The sequence below is a fragment of the Mustelus asterias genome, chromosome 12 (assembly GCF_964213995.1).
Source record: "Mustelus asterias chromosome 12, sMusAst1.hap1.1, whole genome shotgun sequence".
Taxonomy (NCBI): Eukaryota; Metazoa; Chordata; class Chondrichthyes; order Carcharhiniformes; family Triakidae; genus Mustelus; species Mustelus asterias.
Window position 1 is genome coordinate 100,050,005 of NC_135812.1, and position 23,046 is coordinate 100,073,050.

Sequence of the window (23,046 nt, forward strand, 5' to 3'; positions counted from 1 at the left end):
CCGGCCAATTACTGCCCCATCAGTCTATTCTCAATCATCAGTAAAGTGATGGAAGGGGTCATCAACAGTGCTATCAAACAGCACTTACTCAGTAATAACCTGCTCACGGACGCTCAGTTTGGGTACCGCCAGGGTCACTCAGCTCCTGACCTCATTACAGCCTTGGTTCAAACGTGGACTAAAGAACTGTGAATGCTACAGGTGAAGTGAGAGTGACTGCCCTTTCCACCAAGGCAGCATTTGACCAAGTATGGCATCAAGGAGCCCTGGCAAAACTGGAGTCGTTTGAATCAAAGAAATGTTTTCACTGGCTGGGAGTCATACCTGGCACAAAGGAAGATCGTTGTGGTGGTTGGAGGTCAAGTCATCTCAGCTCCAAGACATCGCTGCAGAAGTTCCTCAGAGCAGTGTCCAGGTTCAACCATCTTCAAGTGCTTCACCAACGACCTTCCTTCCATCATAAGGTCAGAAGTGGGGATGGGGATTGTGCAGTCATCTGCAAACATGTTCAGAACCATTCGTGACGACTCAGATACTGAAGCCGTCAGCAGTCCATGTCTAAATGCAGCAAAATGTGGACTATATCCAGGCTTGGGCTGGCAGGTAACATGTGTGACACACAAGTGCCAGGCAATGACCATCTCCAACAAGAGAGAAACTAACCATCGCCCCTTGATATTCAATGACATTACCATCACTGAATCCCCCACTATCAGCATCCTGCAGGTTATCATTGACTGCAAGCTGAACTGGACTAGCCATATAAATACTGTGCCTACCAGAGCAAACAAAGGATAGGAATCCTGTAGACACCATCCAGGACAAAGCAGCCCACTTGATTGCTACCCCTTCCACAAACGTTCAATCCCTCCACCACCATGTGTACCATCTACTAGATGCACTGCAGGAACTCTCCTCCAAGTCACTCACCATTTTGACTTGAAAATATATCAATGTTCCTTCACCGTCGCTGGGTCAAAATCCTGGAAATACCCCCCTAAGAGCAGCTAGGGATGGGCAATAAAAGCTGGCCTGGCCAGTGATACTCACATTCTGTAAATGAATTATAAAACAGAAAATTTGAGTCAATGCAGATCCGGAACATACCTTTGAAGATCTGTTCAATTTCTGCATGGAAATGAGTTTACTTTGTTAATAACTTTCATTAATAATTTTCAAAGCCAAAGTTATGTTATAAGTTAGAACACTATGTACAATTAGGGTGATCCAGGAACAAGTGAAGGCTCTTGTGACATTTCAACTCCAACACACCTGCAGTTGCGTTACTCTGTGCAGCTCAGAGTGAACTGGGTCAAAAACATTAGTGCCACACCACCATAAGCAGTTATTCACTCTGCAGCCACATCTTGTAGTATCAGCCAGGTTGAATAATTTTAATGGTGGGAGAACCTTTCACTTTTTTTAACCAAAATATTCTCAATAGTAAATTTCGTACTTTTGGAACTTTCTTTTAGATGACGGAGCCATCAGAGTCTGGAAGAACTTTGCAGATTTGGAAAAGAATCCAGAGATGGTGACGGCGTGGCAAGGGTTATCTGATATGCTCCCAACCACCAGAGGTTAGTTATGCTCTGTATGGTATATAGAAGTAGTGTATTCACTTTATTTTACTACTGCACCAATGCTTCAACAGAGCTCTGCATGTTGCACAGCTCAAGTACCAGCGTCAGCATGTAAAAGACCCAAACAGATTCTTTGAATAATTTGAGCAGCTTCTTCACAATGTACAATTTTAAAAAGAACACACTGTGTTCTCCCACTTTAAAGATTTACAGTGGTTAATATATGCCACAGCTAGATAGACTAGGATCCTAGATCCTTCACTTGATAAAGAATCAAATATTCTTGGGAGTGGTGCAGAAGGATCTAGGTGTTCTAGTGCATGAGTCACAGAAGATGAGTAAAGTTTTAAAGTTTGTTTATTAGTGTCACAAGTAGGATTACATTAACACTGCAATGAAGTTACTGTGAAAAACCCCTAGTCGCCGCACTCTGGCACCTGTTTGGTACACTGAGGGAGAATTTAGCATGGCCAATGCACCTAACCAGCACACCTTTCAGGCTGTGGGAGGAAACCGGAGCACCCAGAGGAAATCCACGCAGATACGGGGAAAATGTGCAGATTCCACACAGACAGTGACCCAAGCCGGGAATGGAACCCGGTCCCTGGCACTGTGAGGCAGCAGTGCTAACCACTGTGCCGTGCAGGTACAACAAGTAATTAAGCAAGCTAATGGAATGCTATCCTTCATTACACGAGGGATTGAGCATAGATGTGAAGATGTTATGCTTCAGTTACGGGGATTGGTGAGACCACATCTTGAAAACTGTGTGTAGTTTTGGTCTCCTTAAGAAAGGATATAAATACTTTGAAGGCATTTCAGAGGAAACTTACTAGATGGATAAATAGACTGAGTGGATTTTGTAATGAGGGATAGGTTGGATAGCCTGGGCTTGTTTCCACTGCTGTTTAGAAGAGTGAGCAGTGACTCGATTGAACTATAATAAGATCCCGAATGGTCTTGACAAGGTGGAAGTGGAGAGGATGTTTCAAATTGTGGGCGAGTCCAGAACTAGGGAGCACTGTTTTAAAATTAGGGATTGCCCTTTTTAGATCAAGAGGTGAGGAGAATCTTTTCTCTGAGGATTGGCTGAGTTTGGAACTCTGTCCCAGAAGGCGGCAGAGGTGCTGTCACTGAATATCTTTAATGCAGAGATAGATAAATTCTTGTTAGCCAAGGGAATCGGAGGTTATTGGATGTAGATGGGAATATGGAATTAGAAACACAAACAAATCAGCCATGATCTTAATGAATGGCAGCGCAGTTTTGAGGGGCCGAATGGCCTACTCCTATTCCTATTTCGTATGTTTGCATTTTATTTTCACCTGATGCACAAAAAGAACAGCAAAATTAGTCTGGCTTCTTTGGGCTAGTTTTTCAGGTTGGCCAATGTCATTTGTGAATTTGATAGCGATGTAACATTTTATCTCTGGGTTCCTGTGCAGATGTTCTAGAATTCTAGCAAGTGACAAATGTTCTTTTCACAATTTTATTTAAATGCTGCAGTGTAATTTTTAAGACCATAAATAAAAGCAGCTACAGATTTCTGTTATATGTCGCACCAGTGATAAATTTAGCTTAAAATGCATCTGTTGTGGAAATGCATTTTTATGCTATACTGCAATTGAGCGATGGCACTTCAAAAGGTTAAATAAATCATGTTGGAAGTTTAATAGAAAATTATTTATTTCGGAATAATCTGAAGTTTAACTGCACAAGGGAAAGGAAAAAATACGTCATGCACGAGAGTCATGTTTCTGCTGCGTTACAATTCATTCCTTGTAGAAGCACTAAAATCAGTTCTTGAATTATGCAGTTTTGATTGGAATGATTTTGCATTTGGCTTTTGTAAATCATTATTGTTAGCCAGGGGTAGCTTTGTGCATTATTTTGTTAAATGATTGGAAAACTGCATAATGCTATTGTCAAGAGTTGGGCAAGAAAGGAATCTTGCATTCGTGTGCGTATGTTTGTGCGTATGTGTGTGTGTATGTGCGTGTGTGTGTGTACGTGTGTGTATGTTTGTGCGTGCGTGCGTGTGTGTCTTCCATTGTCTCAGAACATTAAATAAGATTTTTTTCGCTACACCACTGTGTTACATTCCTCCAGGAGGGAAGGTAGGCTGCAACTTGTGATAAGCACGCCACCTCTCTGTTGATTTATACAGCTTTTACCCTTGCTGGCTCTGAGTCGTAGCATCAAAGTGACTGCGTTCAATCCCAGTCTGATTCTCTCCTTGTAGAACAACGCGTGTATTAGTAGCGGCAGCTGTAGCAAGGGAACAGGAAGGAGAAAATTCAAACAAGGTTCTGCAAAACCAGATGTAAAGCACATTGTGACACAACGCCAACCTCCTATTTATCGGAGGTCCATTTTTAAAAAGGAACTCTGCTTCCTCTTATTAGCTAAAATACTAAAGGATACAAGTATCGGGTTTTTCAGTATCTTTTAGACATATTCATGTTCACATTTGCTTTTGTTGTACTTTTTGCGTATTTTTCAATAACTTCAACCATCAACAAACTGGGTGCCATCACGTTTTGTTGACAAGATTCTGATCTTGCTTGGTCTCAGCAATCGGGGAAAATGCCACAGTCTTTGTCTGTGCAGGTACAAGGATTAGTCCTGGATTTAAAGATGGTAATGAAGGGTACATTAACGTCAAAGCTTAGGATTCCCCTTTTAACATCATGTCAAGATCCTGATCTGTAGGATTCCATTTGTTGCATTCATTTTTATTAAAATAAAATAACTTTGTACATGGGACAATGTATTATTTTATACTTTAGTTTTGCTTTTATTCTATTTGCTTCTAACTATGTTATGAAGTTCTGGGTTTCATTTGTATTGTCACCACAGTTTGGCACCGGCTGCTGTGACGATTTTTCAATAAACTAATTCTCTCTCTCTATCTATCTACCTATTTCAGTCCTCATTGTGATTGTATGTAGCTATCTTCTCGACACCTTATTTCAGAATGAAATATTTTGAATCGCTTACCAAAGTGCTACCCAGATCAGTCCAAAATCTGACTGCAGCAAATCGATGGCAGAATGGTTAGCACTGCTGCCTCACATTATCAGAGTCCCGGGGTTCAATTCCCAGCTTGGGTCACTGTGTGTGGGGTTTGCATATTCTACCCGTGTCTGCGTGGCTTTCCTCCGGCTTCCTCCCACAGTCCAAAGATGTGCAGGTTAGGTTGACTGGGCATGCTACATTGCCCCTTAGTGTCAGGAGGATTAGCAAGAGTAAATACGAGGGGTTACGGGAATAGGGCTTGGGTGGGACTGTTGCCGGGTTCATTGGGCTGAATGGCCTCCTTCTGCACTGTAGGGGTTCTATTCTATTCTAACTCCACAACAAGGTTACCTTGTGCCTTATTAGAGATAGAAGAGATAGAGAATCTTGTATTGCCTATAATTTCTTATTAAAATAAGATAATTTGTTGGATTCAAAGGTTACCTTCCTGCTTGGCAATTAAACTAAAGCAGTCAAATCAGGCATTTTATTCCAGGAGCTCTTGCATAGGAAACTATTGGAGATTGTAGTTGCTGATCACCTCTCCTCTTGCCCAGCCCACTCATTCCCACGGTCGGACGTTACAACTAGAAAGTGAGAACACCAGAAGATCTCTCGTTTGAGAAGAAGGGCTTCAAAGTAACCCAAATCTGCAGTCAAAACGTCCTGTTCATATTCAGTTCCTTTATCAGTTGTACATCCTTTATTATTGTGCAAATGTGCTCTTTCTCGTGCCTCTGATCATAACTTGTTTCGGCCACCTTGTCAGTATTGCTCAATGTCTGCGTTTCATCTAATACCGCACTTCATAAACAAAGATCTCCTACCATCAGGTTGCATTATAATCATTCAAAATGTGCAACAAGAAAAAAAAAAGGCATGCCTCCCCCAACAGCGGAGCAGGTCAAATGCAGATGGCTAATTTGACTTTGACCCATACGGTAAATATTTCTCTACTTTCCACTGTTTCTGGTGGATTTAACAATTCGTGTGCATGAAGACACAGCCTTTTGAGATAACCCTAGAATTGCTTCACACTCACCTGTACAGACTCAACTCAGACTCTGGTTTGTGGTATAGGCTTCAGTGTAGGTTGGATGTTTTGAAAAGGCTTACGTTTCAATGGCAGTTATGATTGATCAACATTTAGCAGTAAATGATAGGTTGCACACTGTACTGCAAACTAGTGTAATTTGGGCAAACCTGCATAAGTAGCTATGCTGAAACAGGTAAACGTGAACTTGGTTTCAAGTAGATTTTTTTTGTTCAGTATTGGCGTGTCTTGGGAATTGTTGTGTGATCAACTTTTCTCCATGTTTGTTTTTATGGCTTTTTCCACAAGGGAAGAACACTACATTATTGCTGTCAGCATCCAAGTCTCCACTCACTCTCAAATTGTGTTTGTCATACACCTGATGTGTATGTGACTGTCTCTTTACAGTAACTAGTAGACAAATGAATTGGAAAACAATTTGTTACTCTGAATGGTGTGAACTATTCTATTTCTCTTTACAATTTTCATAAACATGGAAGCAGTAATCAAACACAAAAATTCAATATATTGACTCAAATAGAAAGCTTTTACACTGGATGTTTCACGACAAGGGAATGAATTATTGACTTGTGCCATGGACGTTCAGAGGCAGATGCTATTCGGCACTGTTAGAATCACAAATATTCAATTCCCAATAAGCTTTTTTTAAAAAAAGTTAATCGTTTTATGTGTAATGCCAACTGAGCATTTTTTTAAATCCATTCGTGGGACATGGGCGTCACTGGCTGGCCAGCATTTATTGCCCATCCCTAGTTGCCCTTGGAAGGCAGTTGAGAGTCAACCACATTGCTGTGGATCTGGAGTCACATGTAGGCCAGACCGGGTAAGGACGGCAGATTTCCTTCCCTAAAGGACATTAGTGAACCAGATGGGTTTTTCCGGCAATCGACAGTGGTTTCATGGTCATCAATAGATTCTTAATTCCAGTTTTTTTTAATCATCTGCCGTGGCCCCAGAACGTTAGCAGAGTTTCTGGATTAAGAGTCTAGCGATAATACCACTAGGCCATTGCCTCCCCATTGATGTTTACACTCCTGGCTACCACTCACCCCAGAAAGGTTTACCTTCCCACAAAGGGTACAGTTGTGGCAGATACAGGAAGCACACTTTCAAGTGGGTCACTTCAGCTAATTTAAAATGGAAAGGGAATTAAGATAGTACTTGACTTAACAGTTTTATTTATGTGTGTGTATTTAAAAATCTAAAGGGATAAAAGTATGCTAACTAATTTTAATACTTTTACAAAATGCATTCAATTTTCCTAAATGCGTAACCTCATGTTTGTAATGTGTATTGCCATTGTCCTTTTCAGCTTTTAATATAACTTTAGTTAGGTTCAATTGATCTGGGCCCGAGGATTAGTTATTAAGCTCCTCGCCCTCCTGTGGCAACCATTCCTTTTCTGTTTGAAGATTTAATCTCAAAAACATGGTGTAAGTTGACGATGGCTTTCTCTTCAACCCCATCCCAGTGTTGTGACAGTGGTGTGTCAGAGATCCTTGGATACCAGCAACCTTCGAAACACTCAGTTGACTCTTAACACAAACAGCGCTGGACACCACGCATCCAATGCAAGGTCTTTAATTACTTGTGCACAAGGAGAACTCCCCTTCCACCATCGAAATGGTGGAGTAGTTCTGCCGTTACAGAGAAACAACTCAGTCAATTACATCAAATCAGGAACAAGAGATTTTTCACATCTTTCATTGACATACATATTTGCCAATTAAATCCTGGCTTTTTGCCCTTTCTCATTCGATGAAAAATTGACTTCTGCTAATCCTTCATTTGCATATCTTATCCCCATATCTCGCCTTTGGTATTTGTTATGGAAAGAAATCTGGTCTTGTTCACCCTCTGGTGAAGGTCAAAAAGCACAATGTTATGTGGCCTAGTCTGAAGCAGACAGGCTCCCTTGAAGGTCTGCAACTGATAACATTCTCACAAGCTATTACAGAGAAGGCATGATTTTTAAAAATCTGAGCATTTTAACTTCCACACTTGGGCTGTAACCATTCCATGGATAGTTCTTAGCAAAATTAATATTTTGAGTTGTAACCTGTTAGTAACCCATACTAACTCTTCACTTTGTGCCATTCAGATGAACAATAATAACATTTCTTAAAATACTGTTGAATGTTTCAGCATTGCAGCTACTGGTATTAACTAATATGTCCAATTTCCAGTTTAATGCTAGATTTTGGAAGGGAAAATTTAGCCAGGGCCTTGTCTGTTTATCTTTCTTATTTGCTCGAAAGTGTATAATTCAGATCTCCTGTAACACTTAATTCAGAAGTTTTCTTGATAATGTGAAGTTTACAGCTTCCACATAACTTCATAGTTTCCAAAGCCAAATGACAAATGTCGTTCGGCCACAAACAAAGTGAAACTTGAATTTTGGCTCATCTGAAATTTCCTACTTCTGTCATTGTCTTCCTTTTACTCAACTTTTTACCCTGAAAATGGGAAGGCATCCTACCATACAGTTTGATTGGTACCCTCTGGTACTTCTCTCAAGGGCTGTTCTCCATTGGTAAGCATTAATAGTGACTATTGGTAGACTTTTGACTACACAGGCACGATGGCCATGCCACACCTGTCCTTGGTCTGTGTTCACGTTTGTGCACTTTCCTGCGTTATGATTGGGAGCAAGAATCTTTGTGTCCCAAGGATGCTACGATCAACAGTACATCTTGCCCTACTTCAATTAAGATCAGCTATCTTGGCAGTCTGTGGAGTTCATTCACCCAGATGAGCCACTGGGAGGCTTGGATTCTGAGCTTTTCACCCAGTTTATCCCTCAAAGATCATATCTGAGCACGATCAGTTAACATCACATAATTTGAAGTGCTCCTCCATACTTTGTATCATGTTTATTTAATAGGATTGGTTAAAATAAATGACTTCTTAGTCAGATCTTAATGATAAGAGCTTTGTATTGGAAGAATTTTTATAACATATATTTGTGAATTTAACTTGTTTTTGACAATTACCACCTTTTGATGACTGCGCCGAGTTAATCTGGTGCAATATTATTGACCATAACACCATCTCAAGACATCTGTTCCAATGCTAAAGTTGTTTGTAAAAAAATTGCTTTACTATTTCATGCTAAATTAGAACATAGAACATAGAACATAGAACATTACAGCGCAGAACAGGCCCTTCGGCCCACGATGTTGCACCGACCAGTTAAAAAAAAAAACTGTGACCCTCCAACCTAAACCAATTTCTTTTCGTCCATGAACCTATCTACGGATCTCTTAAACGCCCCCAAACTAGGCGCATTTACTACTGATGCTGGCAGGGCATTCCAATCCCTCACCACCCTCTGGGTAAAGAACCTACCCCTGACATCGGTTCTATAACTACCCCCCCTCAATTTAAAGCCATGCCCCCTCGTGCTGGATTTCTCCATCAGAGGAAAAAGGCTATCACTATCCACCCTATCTAAACCTCTAATCATCTTATATGTTTCAATAAGATCCCCTCTTAGCCGCCGCCTTTCCAGCGAAAACAATCCCAAATCCCTCAGCCTCTCCTCATAGGATCTCCCCTCCATACCAGGCAACATCCTGGTAAACCTCCTCTGCACCCTCTCCAAAGCCTCCACATCCTTCCTGTAATGTGGGGACCAGAACTGCACACAGTACTCCAAGTGCGGCCGCACCAGAGTTGTGTACAGTTGCAACATAACGCTACGACTCCTAAATTCAATCCCCCTACCAATAAACGCCAAGACACCATATGCCTTCTTAACAACCTTATCTACTTGATTCCCAACTTTCAGGGATCTATGCACACATACACCTAGATCCCTCTGCTCCTCCACACTATTCAAAGTCCTCCCGTTAGCCCTATACTCAACACATCTGTTATTCCTACCAAAGTGAATTACCTCACACTTCTCCGCATTAAACTCCATCCGCCACCTCTCGGCCCAACTTTGCAACCTGTCTAAGTCTTCCTGCAAACTACGACACCCTTCCTCACTGTCTACCACACCACCGACTTTGGTGTCATCAGCAAATTTGCTAATCCACCCAACTATACCCTCATCCAGATCATTAATAAATATTACAAACAGCAGTGGCCCCAAAACAGATCCCTGAGGTACACCACTTGTAACCGCACTCCATGATGAATATTTACTATCAACCACCACCCTCTGTTTCCTATCCGCTAGCCAATTCCTGATCCAATTTCCTAGATCACCCCCAATCCCATACATCTGCATTTTCTGCAGAAGCCTACCATGGTGAACCTTATCAAACGCCTTACTAAAATCCATATATACCACGTCCACTGCCTTGCCCCCATCCACCTCCTTGGTCACTTTCTCAAAAAACTCAATAAGGTTAGTAAGGCACGACCTACCTGCCACAAAACCATGCTGACTATCACCTATCAATTCATTACTCTCCAAATAACTATAAATCCTATCCCTTATAATTTTTTCCAACATCTTGCCGACAACAGAAGTGAGACTCACCGGTCTATAATTCCCGGGGAAGTCTCTGTTCCCCTTCTTAAACAATGGGACAACATTCGCTAACCTCCAATCTTCTGGTACTATACCAGAGGCCAACGACGACCTGAAGATCAGAGCCAGAGGCTCTGCAATCACTTCTCTTGCCTCCCAGAGAATCCTTGGATAAATCCCATCCGGACCAGGGGATTTATCTATTTTCAGACCCTCCAGAATATCCTGCACATCCTCCTTATCAACTGTAATACTGTCTATTCTACTCCCCTGCAACCCAGTGTCCTCCTCAGCTATATTCATGTCCCCTTGCGTGAACACCGAAGAGAAATATTGGTTCAATGCTTCACCAATCTCCTCCGGTTCCACACATAACTTCCCTCTGCCATCTATAACTGGCCCTAAACTTGCCCTAACCAACCTTCTGTTCTTGACATACCTATAGAACGCCTTAGGATTCTCTTTAACCCTATCCGCCAAAGTCTTCTCATGTCCCCTTTTAGCCCTTCTAAGCTCGCTCTTCAACTCCCTCTTAGCCAATCTAAAGCTTTCTAGTGCACTACCCGAGTGCTCACGTCTCATCCGAACATAAGCCTCCTTTTTCTTTTTAACCAACAAAGAAACTTTTTTGGTGCACCACGGTTCCCTAGCCCTACCAATTCCTCCTTGCCTGACAGGGACATACCTATCACAGACTCGCAGTAGCTGCTCCTTGAAAAAACTCCACATGTCGGACGTTCCCAGTCCCTGTAATCTCCTAGTCCAACCTATGTTTCCTAATTCTCTCCTAATAGCCTCATAATTACCCTTCCCCCAGCTAAAACCACTGGCCCGAGGTTCATGCCTATCCCTTTCCATCACTAAGGTGAACGTAACCGAATTGTGGTCACTATCACCAAAATGCACACCAACTTCCAAGTCTAGCACCTGGTCTGGCTCATTTCCCAGCACCAGATCCAATATAGCCTCACCTCTAGTTGGCCTGTCTACATACTGAGTCAAAAAACCTTCCTGCACGCTTTGAACAAAAACTGACCCCTCTAACGAGCTAGAGCTATAACAATTCCAGTCAATATTAGTCAAGTTTAAATTATTTTGTTTCAGCCATTCTTGACCTTTTCCCACCGCAGGATACAGGAAAAAACAATTCTTTCCTCACTCCACAGGTTAATCCTCTACATCACTTTTTAAAAAATCAATAGAGCCATGTTTTTTGTTCTTAAGAACATTCCCTCCTCATTCCACCCAAGTTGCAAATTGCAATGCTCTCTGTTCTTCTAACTCCTTACATCTTTACTTTTAAAAAAAAAAGTTCAATGAAGGGTTCAGGAGAGCATGCCAGGAGCAGCACCAAGCAAACCAAAGAGCGAGGTACCGACCTGTGAAGCTACAACACAGGACTGCATGCATGCTTAACTATAAAAGGTAAGCAATCCCACATGCAACTGATCAGATCAGACCTCTGCAGTCCTGCCATATCCAGTTGTAAATGGTGGGGGACAAATAAACAACGAACCAGAGGAGGAGCCTTCAGAAATATTCCCATTCTCAATGGCAGGGAAGCCCAGTGCAAAAGACACGGCTGAAACATTTGTAACCACCATCAGCCAGAAATGCTGAGTGAATGATCTCCTTCAGTCTCCTCCTGAGGTCCCCAGCATTACAGGTGCCAGTCTTAGGCAATTCAGTTTACCCCAGCTGATATCAAGAAATGCTGAAGGCACATCAAAGGCTATGGGCCCTGACTACATCCTGGCAATGGATTTGCTCCAGAACTTTCCACACTCCCAGCCAAGATGTTCCAGTGCAACTACTTCACTGGCATCTACTTGACGATGAGGACATTTTCCCAGGTACATACTGTAAACAAAATGCTGGACAAATCCAATCCAGTCCATTACCGCCTGTTCAGTCAGCTCTCAAGTATCAGCTAAGTGATTGAAGGCGCCATTGATGTAAGTGACACTTTCACAGCAATAACTTGCCCATCAATGCTCTGTTTCGGTTTTGCCAAGACCACTCGACTCCTCGCATCATTTGTCCAAACGTGGATGAAAGAGCTGAATCCCAGAGGTGAGAATGGCTATCCAAACATAAAAGCAGCATTTGACTGAATGTAACATCAAAGAACCCCAACAGAATTGAAGGAATCATATCTGGCATAAAAGAAGATGCTTGGAGGCCAATCATGTCAGGCCCAGGACATGGCTGCAGGAGTTCATCAGGGTCGTATCTCGGGACCAATCATCTTCAGTTGCTTCATCAGTGACCTTCCCTTCAACATAAGATCAAAAGTGGTGATGTTCACGAATGATTGCATAGTGTTCACTATCGTTTGCGACTCCTCAGACACTGAAGCAGTCCTTGTTCATATGCAGCAAGACTGGACAACATTCAGGTTTGAGCTGGTAAGTGACAAGTGTCATTCATGTTACACAAGTGCCAGACATTGATCACCTTCAACACAACAGAATCCAACCGTCTCCTCTTGACATTCAACATCATTACAATTGCTGAATCCCCCATCGTCACCATTCTGGGGGTTACCGTGGACCAGCTATTTAAATGTGGTTACAAGAGCAGGTTAGAGGGTTGGAGTTCTGCAATGAGTAACTCACCAGCTGCTTCCCCAAAACCTGTGCCCCATCAACAAAGCACAATGGTAGACATGGGGCTCAAAATGATGACCCTGGGATTAAGAGTCTCATTATCAGCCAATTGAGCTATGCAGGCTCTGTAGAAATTCCATACAAAGCCAAAGAAGGCAGCACTCACATAAAATCTCATTGAGATTTTCATCTGGAATGAATTGTTGCCAGCAAATGATGTTTTTCTATGTGCTTCAGTCAAATCCCATTAGAATAACACTCTTTTTTTATTAGTCACAAGTAAGGTTTACATTAACACTGCAATGAAGTTATTGTGAAATTCCCCTAGTTGCCACAGTCTGACACCTGTTTGGGCCAATGCACCTAACCAGCACGTCTTTCAGAATGTGGGAAGAAACCAGAGCACCCGGAGGAAACCCATGCAGACACAGAGAGAACATGCAAACTCCACATAGACAGGTGGTATTACTGGTAACATACACAAATGTTATGGCACTTTTCAAACCCATGACCTCTACTACCTAGGAGGGCAACGGCAACAGACATATGGAATCACCACCACCTGCAAGTTCCCGTCCAATCTATACACCATTCTAACTTAGAACTATATCTGTCATTATGTCAAAAACCCAGAACTCCCTCCCTAACAACATTGTGGCTGTTACTACACCAGATGGACTGCAACAGTTAAAGAAGGCAGCTCACAACCACCTTCTCGAGCAGTTAGGGATGGGCTACAAATGCCGGCCTTACCAGCGGTGCTGAATCAGACAAAATAGTTAAAATAAAGACTCCTTTTTTAGACTTCAAAACTTTGGAACTCCTTGCTTATCTCCCTTCCTCTTAAAAGACATCGCTTTTAAAAACCCAAACCTGGAATTGCCGAACATTGATTTGTTTCTCATTGTCTACTTTTCTTTCAACTGAGATAGTGCCCTATGCTATTGGTCTTGGCCATTCACTTGCACTTGTCAATTAAAACAAAACTCAGTAATGTAGAACAAAGACTATTGAATAATTCTGAAAACTTATACCATGTCCAGAAAACCTGATACAGTAATCTTCAGTCAGGTTTGAATGCTTTTGAAAATATTGGAAATCTAAGTGCCTCAAAAATGGATGCCGATTTAAATATCGGCATGCTTAGATGTGTACAACATGTCAGAAGCTCAATATTTGCTCCGCATTTTGCTGATGAATGGTTAGTTTTGCTAAGTAAGGCTTATCAAGGGATTTTAAAGATTATTTGTCTTGCTGGCTTTATCAATTCATGGCTTTATCCTCAGACCTTTTGAAAAAGAATTTGCTGCATGTACATTCATGCACACGCTGTCTCTAATATTGGCAACCAGTGTAATCCTGCCAACCTGACTGGCGTCCGGAATAATTACAGATGTGCGCTTGACGCACGCTGCAGCTGCTGACTCGTGTGCAATTGCTCCTGTTGCCTGTCTAGCCACTGGAATTTGGGTGAATGTAGTCTCCCATTGGAACCTGCAATGTAAGCATTTCACATAGGAATCCCAAAAATAAAGGTCAATACTTGCATTTGTGTATGTTACCGGTAATACCATCGAGTGCTATTCTGATGGGATTTGACTGAAGCACATAGAAAAACATCATTTGCTAGCAACAATTCACTCCAGATCAAAATCTCAGAGATTTTGTGCAAGTGCTACCTCCTTGTGCTTGGTATGGAGTTTCTGCAGACCCTGCGTAGCTCAATTGGCCGATAATGAGACTCTTAATCTCATCTACCGTGAGACCCGATCAGATATTGTGTTTAAAATCTATGTAGACAATGTCAAACAGACTACACTCATCGACCCTGTATATAAAATAATGAGGGGCATAGATCAGCTAAATAGTCAACATCTTTTCCCAAAGGTAGGGGAGTCTAAAACTAGAGGGCATAGGATTAAGGTGAGACGGGAGAGATACAAAAGGGTCCAGAGGGACAATTTCTTCCCCACGCAGGGTGGTGAGTGTCTGGAACAAGCTGCCAGAGGTAGTAGTTGAGGGTACAGTTTTGTCTTTTAAAGAGCATTTAGACAGTTACATGGGTAAGATGGGTATAGAGGGATGTGGTCAAATGCGGGCAACTGGGACTAGCTTAGGGGTTAAAAAAAGGGGCAGCATGGACAAGTTGGGCCAAAGGGCCTATTTCCATGTTGTAAACCTCTATGACTCTTTGACCCTCCTTGTTACCTCTCAAAATAATCTTGGTTTTCTCTGAGAACAAAATTCAAATTTTACATGTGAATGAACTGGTTTGACTTATGTATTCACAAAAAGTGACCATTATGTTCTTTGAAATTTACCTTCACCAGCCACATCCTCCCAATTTTAAGTTCAAAGCGAATTATATCCCGGTATTAAGAAGTTTACTTTTTATAAATATTCATCTGCACGCACGTGCTTTTATTAGCTTTTATGCAAATACTTACACCTGTTACAAGGTTCTAATTGACTCAAGTCACAGCAATAAAGGCCACGTACAGGATAGTGCATGAGTAATTAAAATAGAGCTGAAATTGTTGTGTTGTAACTGGATTAGGTTAATTAGGTTCATCAGTGCATTGTTATTAAAGGCAGAAGCAGGAAAGAGTTCCAAGTTAATTACTGTACTCCTGATAATTAATTTCTACTCGATGTACGTAACTGGTCAGCCCAGCCCAAAGGTCTTTGATAAAACTATGGAAATTAATTGGAAGTTATGGAAATAAAATTACATAAAATAAAATCTAAAACACTTCAAAAAACAAAATTCAAACTTCCCGATTACAAGTAGAACTAACTTTCCTGTTCCAGACAGAACTAAATAACTTCTTTAAAACTTATGACAATAAAAGAACAACCAATAAAGATTCTGCTGGAAATCTCCTGAACCTATTCTAAAATCTGCTTATACTGTGGGGGAGAGGGGTAAAACAGCGACATGAACTGCGTATGCCAAAGGACTTGTTTCCGGATTATAATTTCAATGTATTTCGATCTAATAATTCAATGTGAAACCAGTTAGGAGCTAGATTAAAAAATACAGAGAGTGGAAACAACCTTAATTATAATTTCTTGTTAAATAAATCATGATCAGTCAGAACACTTGATGTAAAAATTAAATGATAAATAACCAGAGCACCAATTTCTTGCCTTGGCACGCAGTGCTTGACAAAGTGTAAATTTTTCCAACTCATTATTAAAGAAGCAAATTATGAACTCTCATGAATCTTTTACCTAAGGCGAATATGAGTTTTAATTCTGGGTGGATGAAGAGGAATCCACATAAATCAATTGGGTGACCTGCTCGCTAATGCAGTGGAACAATGAACTCCCACTCTTGAGTGCTGGAGTTCAACTCCTGACCTCAGAGAAAACACAATTAACCCTGAAAGATGACTGTTTCTTTTTATTCCATTTATAAGACACCTGGTAAATACTCCCACTTGCAGCAGGAGTGATACAGCAACAGAAGAACTCACTACTTCGAAGTGTGATAGAAGCAAAAACCTTCATCGTTAATATCACCTGATGAAGGGGCAGCGCTCCGAAAGCTCGTGCCACCAAATAAACCTGTTGGACTTTAACCTGGTGTTGTGAGACTAATTACTGTGCCTACCCCAGTCCAACGCCGGCATCTCCATAGCACAGTATTTGAATATGCGCTTGAAGTACAATAACGTACAAGGCTACGGAGCAGTCCATGTCCAAATGCAGCAAGACCTAGATAATACCCAGGCTTGGGCTGACAAGCAACATCCCTGCCACACAAGTGCCGGACAGTGACCATCTCCAGCAAGAGAAAATCTAACAATCACCCCTAACATTCATTAATTACATTTCTGAATTCCCCACTATCAACATCCTGGGGGTTACCACTGACCAGAAACTGAACTAAACTAGCCACATGTATATTGTGCCTACAAGAGCAGGCCAGAGGCTAAGAATCCTGTGGTGAAACTCGCCTCCTGACTCCCCAAAGCCTGTCCACCATCAACAAGGTACAAGTCAGGAGTGTAATAGAATGCTCTCCACTTGCCTGGATGAGCGCAGCTCCAACACTCGAGAAGCTCGATACCATCCAGGACTAAGTAGCCCACTTGATTTACATCCTTTCCACAAACATTTGCTCCCTCCACTACTGACAAACAGTGGCAGCAGCACTTGTACCATCTACAAGATGCACTGCAGGAACACACCAAGGCTCCTTAGACAGCATTTTCCAAACCCATCATCACTACTATATGGGAGCACCATCATCCTGACTTGGAAATATATTACCGTTCCTTCACTGTCACTGAGTCAAAATCCTGGAACTCCTTCCCGAACAGCACTGTGGACGTACCTACACCTAAGGGGCTGAAGCGGTTCAAGAAGACAGCTCACCAACTGTCTCAAGGGCAATTAGGGATGGGCAATAAAAGCTGGCCTAGTCAACTATGCCCACGTCCTATCAATGCTTTTTAAAAGCTCGAAAGGGTGATTAGACTGGAACAGGCACAATCTCCCGAATGGTCTCTTTCTCTGTTGTGAAGTTGGTGTTTCTACGTATTTCTGTGGAGCCATAAATAGTGCAAAACTGTATATTTTTGAAGAGAATTAAATTTTCCTGATGTTTGGGGACAAAAGAAAACACAAAATCAATATCCATTGTTAAAACATCTTTTGGCATTAAGCAAACCTAGACTCTGAGTAACTTGAGGTATCTGGGTGCCCTCGTTCATGAGTCACAGAAAATTAGCATGCAGGTACAGCAGATAATAAAGAAAGCAAGTGGAATGTTGGCATTTATAGCTAAAGAAATATAATATAAAGGTAAGGAAGTATTGCTGCAACTGTACATTGGTGAGGCCGCACCTGGAGTATTGTGCACAGTTTTGGTCCCCTTATTTGAGGAAAGATGTAGTGGCATTGGAGGCGATTCAGAGGAGGTTCACTAGATTGATTCCAGAGATGAGGGGTTTGCCGTATGAAGAGAGATTGAACAGTTTAGGCCGATACTCTCTGGAATTTAGAAGAATGAGGGGAGATCAAATTGAGGTATACAAGATGATAAAAAGTTTTGGATAAAGTAGACATGGAGTGGATGCTTCCTCTTGTGGGGCATTCTAGGACGAGAGGTCATAGTCTTCGGATAAGGAGTAGCAAATTTAAAACAGAGTTGAGGAAAAACTACTTTCCCCCAAAGGGTTGTGAATCTGTGGAATTCGCTACCCCAAAGTGCAGTGGATGCTGGGCAGAGAGTAAATTTGAGGAGTTACAGATTTTTAATTGGTAATGGGTTGAAGGGTTATGGGGAGAAGGCAGGTAAATGGGGATGAGGAGCATATCAGCCAAGATCGAATGGCGGAGCAGATTTGACGGGCCGAATAGCCTAATTCTGCTCCTATATCTTATGAACTGTGAACATATGAACTTTGACATTGGGTGATTTGTTTGTGCACCTTTATGTTGTATCATAAATGGTATGATGAGGGCGGCACGGTAGCACAGTGGTTAGCACTGCTGCTTCACAGCTCCAGGGTACCGGGTTCGATTCCTGGCATGGGTCACTGTCTGTGTGGAGTTTGCACATTCTCCTCGTGTCTGCGTGGGTTTCCTCCGGTTGCTCCGGTTTCCTCCCACAGTCCAAAGATGTGCGGGTTAGGTTGATTGGCCAGGTTAAAAATTGCCCTTTAGAGTCCTGGGATGTGTAGGTTAGAGGGATTAGCGGGTAAAAATATGTGGGGATAGGGCCTGGGTGGGATTGTGGTCGGTGCAGACTCGATGGGCCAAATGGCCTCCTTCTGCACTGTAGGGTTTCTATGATTTCTATGGGTTTCTATGATTATGCCGGCAATCCCTCCATGTGCCAAATTGATGTAAATGTTCTGCGCAAAAACTCGCTGCTTCCCATTATGGTCATCCCAGATCAAACCATGGCAGCCCTCAAGCCTTTTGGAAGAAGATGTTTTTCAAAATTCATCCATGATTTTCTACCGCAGCCACGACCATCATGATTATTTTCTGCGGGACATGAGAGTTTGTGGACCTCACACCACCTTAACATAAATTTCCAATCTCCTGTCTGTCCTTCCAGTGTTAGCCTTGCCTTATAGATGGATGCCATGACGTGGAGTTGCCGGCGTTGGACTGAGGAGGGGCAGCGCTCTGAAAGCTCGTGATTCCAAATAAACCTGTTGGACTTTAACCTGGTGTTGTGAGACTTCTTACTTTAAATGGATATATCAAAATTGATGCCATTTACCAGCCAAACTTTATTTGGCGGTGCATTCAAAGAGATGGGGTAGTAACTAGTGAGGAGGATAACTGCAGGCGGAGACTGGTCAGGCGGGAAGAGCAATAGCAAATAGAATTCAATCCGAAAAAGTGAGAGGCAGTGCACTGGGGGAGGGCTAACAAGGATTAGACTGAATCGTTGGGCCTTGGAATGTACTGAAGGTCAGAGGGACCTTGCAGTGCATATCCACAGATCTCTGAAGGTGGCAGGGCAGGTAGATGAGGTGGTTATGGCGGCATATGGAATACCTGCCTTTGTCCGCCAAGGCATAGAATACAAGAACTGGGAGGTCATGCTGGAACTGTAGAAAACGTTGGTTAGGCGTAGTGTGTGCTGTTCTGGTCACCCTATTATAGGAAGGGTGTGAGTGCACTCGAGAGCATACAGAGGAGATTTTCCCGGATGCTGTCTGAGCTATGTGGAGAGATTGGCCTGGCTGCTTCCTTGGGAAAGCAAAGGTTAAGAAGGGACCTGATAGAGATATATAAGATTGAGGGACATAGATGAAGTGGATCAGAATTCATTAGGAGAGGGGTCAATAACCAGGGAACATAGATTTAAGTAAGAGGTAGAAGGATAAGAGAGGAGTTGAGGAGAAACATCTTCACCCAGATGGTGGATGGGAATCGAACTCACTGCCTGAAAGGCTGGTTGCGTCAGAAACCCTCGTAACATTGAAGAAGTATTTAAATATTCACTAACGCTGCCGTAACCTCCAGGGCTATGGGCCAAGTGCTGGAAAATGGGATTAGTGTAGTCAGAGCTTTGTCAACTAGCATGGACATGATGTGCCAAATGGCCTTCTCCTGTGCTGTAAATGTCTACGAATCTCTTGTGAATCTACAAGCATGTTTGGAGGCACAGGAGTAATATCATTGTGACCTTCAGAAAATCACTTATTTGAGGAGTCATTAGAATGCCAAGTAGAAACAGTTTTGACCCCATTTTTGTAATGTTCCTTGCATATTGTAATACTTTTTAAGACGTGCTGAATCAAAAGATTAAGCCTACCTGTGAGCTTCTTAACAGTGGAGAAAGTGTCCCCTGATGTTGCATTTACTTGTTCAGCCCTGAAGGAGGTTAAAATCACTGAATGCAATAGTGTTCCCCTGTGAATTAAGTACAGCAGAATTTGCCTGGGAAGCTGCTGTGAAGTTTCCGTGAAGTTCCCACGGTTATAAATGGGCTGCATAAACAAGATGAACAAGGGACAAGAATATGGTAACTTTGATAAACAACAAGGAAAAGAGCCGTAACAGTCATGGTCCGCAGGCGTGCCTGTTTGGATGGTGTAGCCGTATAGGTGTGCTTTGTTCGTAATTGGATAACATTAAGAGGCTGTAACTGGTTAACTATATTCACCTGACACAAATGAAATAATTAGAACTCTTCGCTGCAATTGGATATCAATGACTCAGAACAAAAGTATACTTGATTGGTATGTGCAAATTACTTGTAAGATCAGCAAAGGTATAATTACTGCTGCAATGTATTGCTCAGTAAGTCTGTATGCCACCTTACCGAGACAGACTCCCCTGCTATAGCTTGAATAAAGGCCAATTAACGTTTTGTCTGGTCTCCAGGAGAATGAAGTACGAGTTAGGTAGATAGTGCTGAGGTTCCCTAACATGCCCCTCCCATTTCTTTCCTGCCTTGATTTGAAACTGCTTAAATTCATGCAATAGGCCAACTGAACCCATGTGTAAGTAATATTACAATTTCTATTGTCTCATCCTATTGTTTGTTCTTGAAGAACAATATTGGCATCATTGTGTTGTGAGTCCTTGGGGCAAATAAGATACACTTTGCCTTTTGATAGGAAAGCTGGTTCTGAAACATCCTCCAACAAAATATATGCTACTCCAGTGAATTAGTTCCAAGAGGATGCCCTATCCTCAACCTCTGAATCCAGTTGAACTTGATGTACTAAGATCTTTGAACTTTTTCACTTGATCTGGCGGTTTAGATTTATCATATTGTAAAAGTTATAAAGAAACATTTTGTGGCTTGTGGTGGAAAGTTTGTATAATGGGAAGAAAGGGCCACATAAGGGGTGGCACAGTGGTTAGCACTGCTGCCTCACAGCGCCAGGGATCCGAGTTCAATTCCCAGTTTGGGTCACTGTCTGTACGGAGTCTGCACTTTTTCCCTGTGTCTGCGTGGGTTTCCTCCGGATGCTCCAGTTTCCTCCCACAGTGCAAAAGAAGTGCTGGTTAGGTGCATTGGCCATGCTAAATTGTCCCTTAGTGTCAGGGGGACTAGCCAGGGTAAATGCATGCGGTTATGGGGATAGGGCCAGGGTGGAATTGTGGTCGCTGCAGACTCGATGGGCCGAACAGTCTCCTTCTGCACTGTGGGATTCTATGATTTGATGATAATCATGGGACAGTTAAAGGTTTTGAATGTGGAAAATGATGCAAACTTGTTTATTTGTATCTGGAGAATAACTTCATTTGGAAAAATATGTGGAAGGTTCTACCACAGCTCAGTAATCTTATTTTATCATTTGTATTATGGGCCAGAAATGGCAGCCTGCCCTTCATTGAATTAATGAATTGCCTACAAAATATTGCTCACAGAAGGCATAGCGTACATCTTCATAAATAATTAGGCGTGACCAGTTAATTTCTTTTAATTTTTCCGAATCTGGGGAGGTAAGTTTTCCCATTTGAAACCTTAGGTTGTGAATCATACCAAGAATCTATCTGCAGTGAAGTTAACTTAATTAGATGTCAGTATTAAACCTGTTTATTTGTTCAAATTTGTACTCGTGTTCTGATAAATTCTTTCCTTCTGTTCTGTATCATTTTGCAATTGTGTCTGCTTTAGGAAAATTTGAGGCGTGCAGAAAATAGAGTAAACTTATTCCAGTAACTCTGGCAAACATCGTCCTGCTTAAATAGCTGGAAAAGTTTGTCAAGTCAGACCACTAAGAGGAAAGTACATAAAAGCCTGCCTAGTTGAGAGAGGGGACTCTGAGCATATATTATTGATTTAGCAAGCAGTACATTATAAAATAAGTTCCTTTTACTCTTCAGCATCCTGTGTATAGGCTGGAAATAATGAAACATGTCTGAATATTTAATGAGCAACTGATACCAAGGGAATTAATGTAGACAGTAAAGTGAGTACTTACATTTTTCCTGGCATCTTTAGCTGCTAAAATATGCAGAGTTGGTACTGTGTACAGAACGCAAGGCTTCACTTGAGTTGATGGAGGAAGACCTTTTATCACTGTGTTCCTGCTGAGTTTTGTGGGCACGCGTAGATTGGAGAATACTTACTTGATATGCAGTCAACAGAAGGAACTAGAAATCAGTTACATTCTGTTGTAAGTTCAACCTATCAGTTTGTTTGTTGAATGCTGATTACTGAACATTTGTGAGTAGTCGGCAAGTTAATAGTGTTGAACTATGACAAATTTTGTATTGGAATAATTGAATGGTTTGCTGTTTAACAAATGTGTCATGGCCCAGGAGAGAGCAGGGAATGAAATAGCACCATTCACAGACTGTTGATTCGGATGTTAAAAGCTTTTAATAGCGCCAGAGTTGCCATAGTGTTACCTTCAGAATGAGGAATGCATCATAGTCAGTGCTTATGTCCAAATTAGAATTTAATAGCTTGTCAACTCTGACCTTGGTCTGTAGGTATGTTTGTAGAGTAACGGTGACATACCTACATCATTTAAATGTGTCAATTAAAACATAGACTCATGGGATATCTGGGAGGAGACTGATCAGCACCCTTATTTCTGAGCGTCCTACTTTATCTGTTCTTTCCCAGAATCCTTGAATATTTTTCTATCAGTTCCCTCTTAAATACCATGATTGACTCCATCTCAGAAGCCTTAATGCTATGGAAACTGCAGTGCTATTAAAAGCTTTTAAAATGCAAATCAACACTCTCAATAATTGCATTAAAAAATTCCTCCAGTCTCTTTTAAGCTTTTACTACTGATCGTAAATGTATGTCCTGCTTTCAACCAGTGGAAAAAGTATTTTCTTCTGTAATAAATACAA

The 23,046-nt window shown here is 41.8% G+C and overlaps 1 protein-coding gene across 3 annotated transcripts in view; it reads left to right on the forward strand.

Moving 5' to 3' along the window:
* Positions 1–23,046, forward strand: part of rptor (regulatory associated protein of MTOR, complex 1) — a 440,065-nt gene that overhangs the window by 383,983 nt on the left and 33,036 nt on the right. For all 3 annotated transcript variants that reach the window (XR_013499184.1, XM_078225712.1, XM_078225713.1), the window contains exon 28: positions 1,476–1,580. Coding sequence is in view for 2 of the 3 variants with exons in the window: in XM_078225712.1 (XP_078081838.1) it covers positions 1,476–1,580 (105 nt within the window). In the remaining variant the exon portion in view is untranslated. The remainder of the gene's footprint in view (positions 1–1,475; positions 1,581–23,046) is intronic.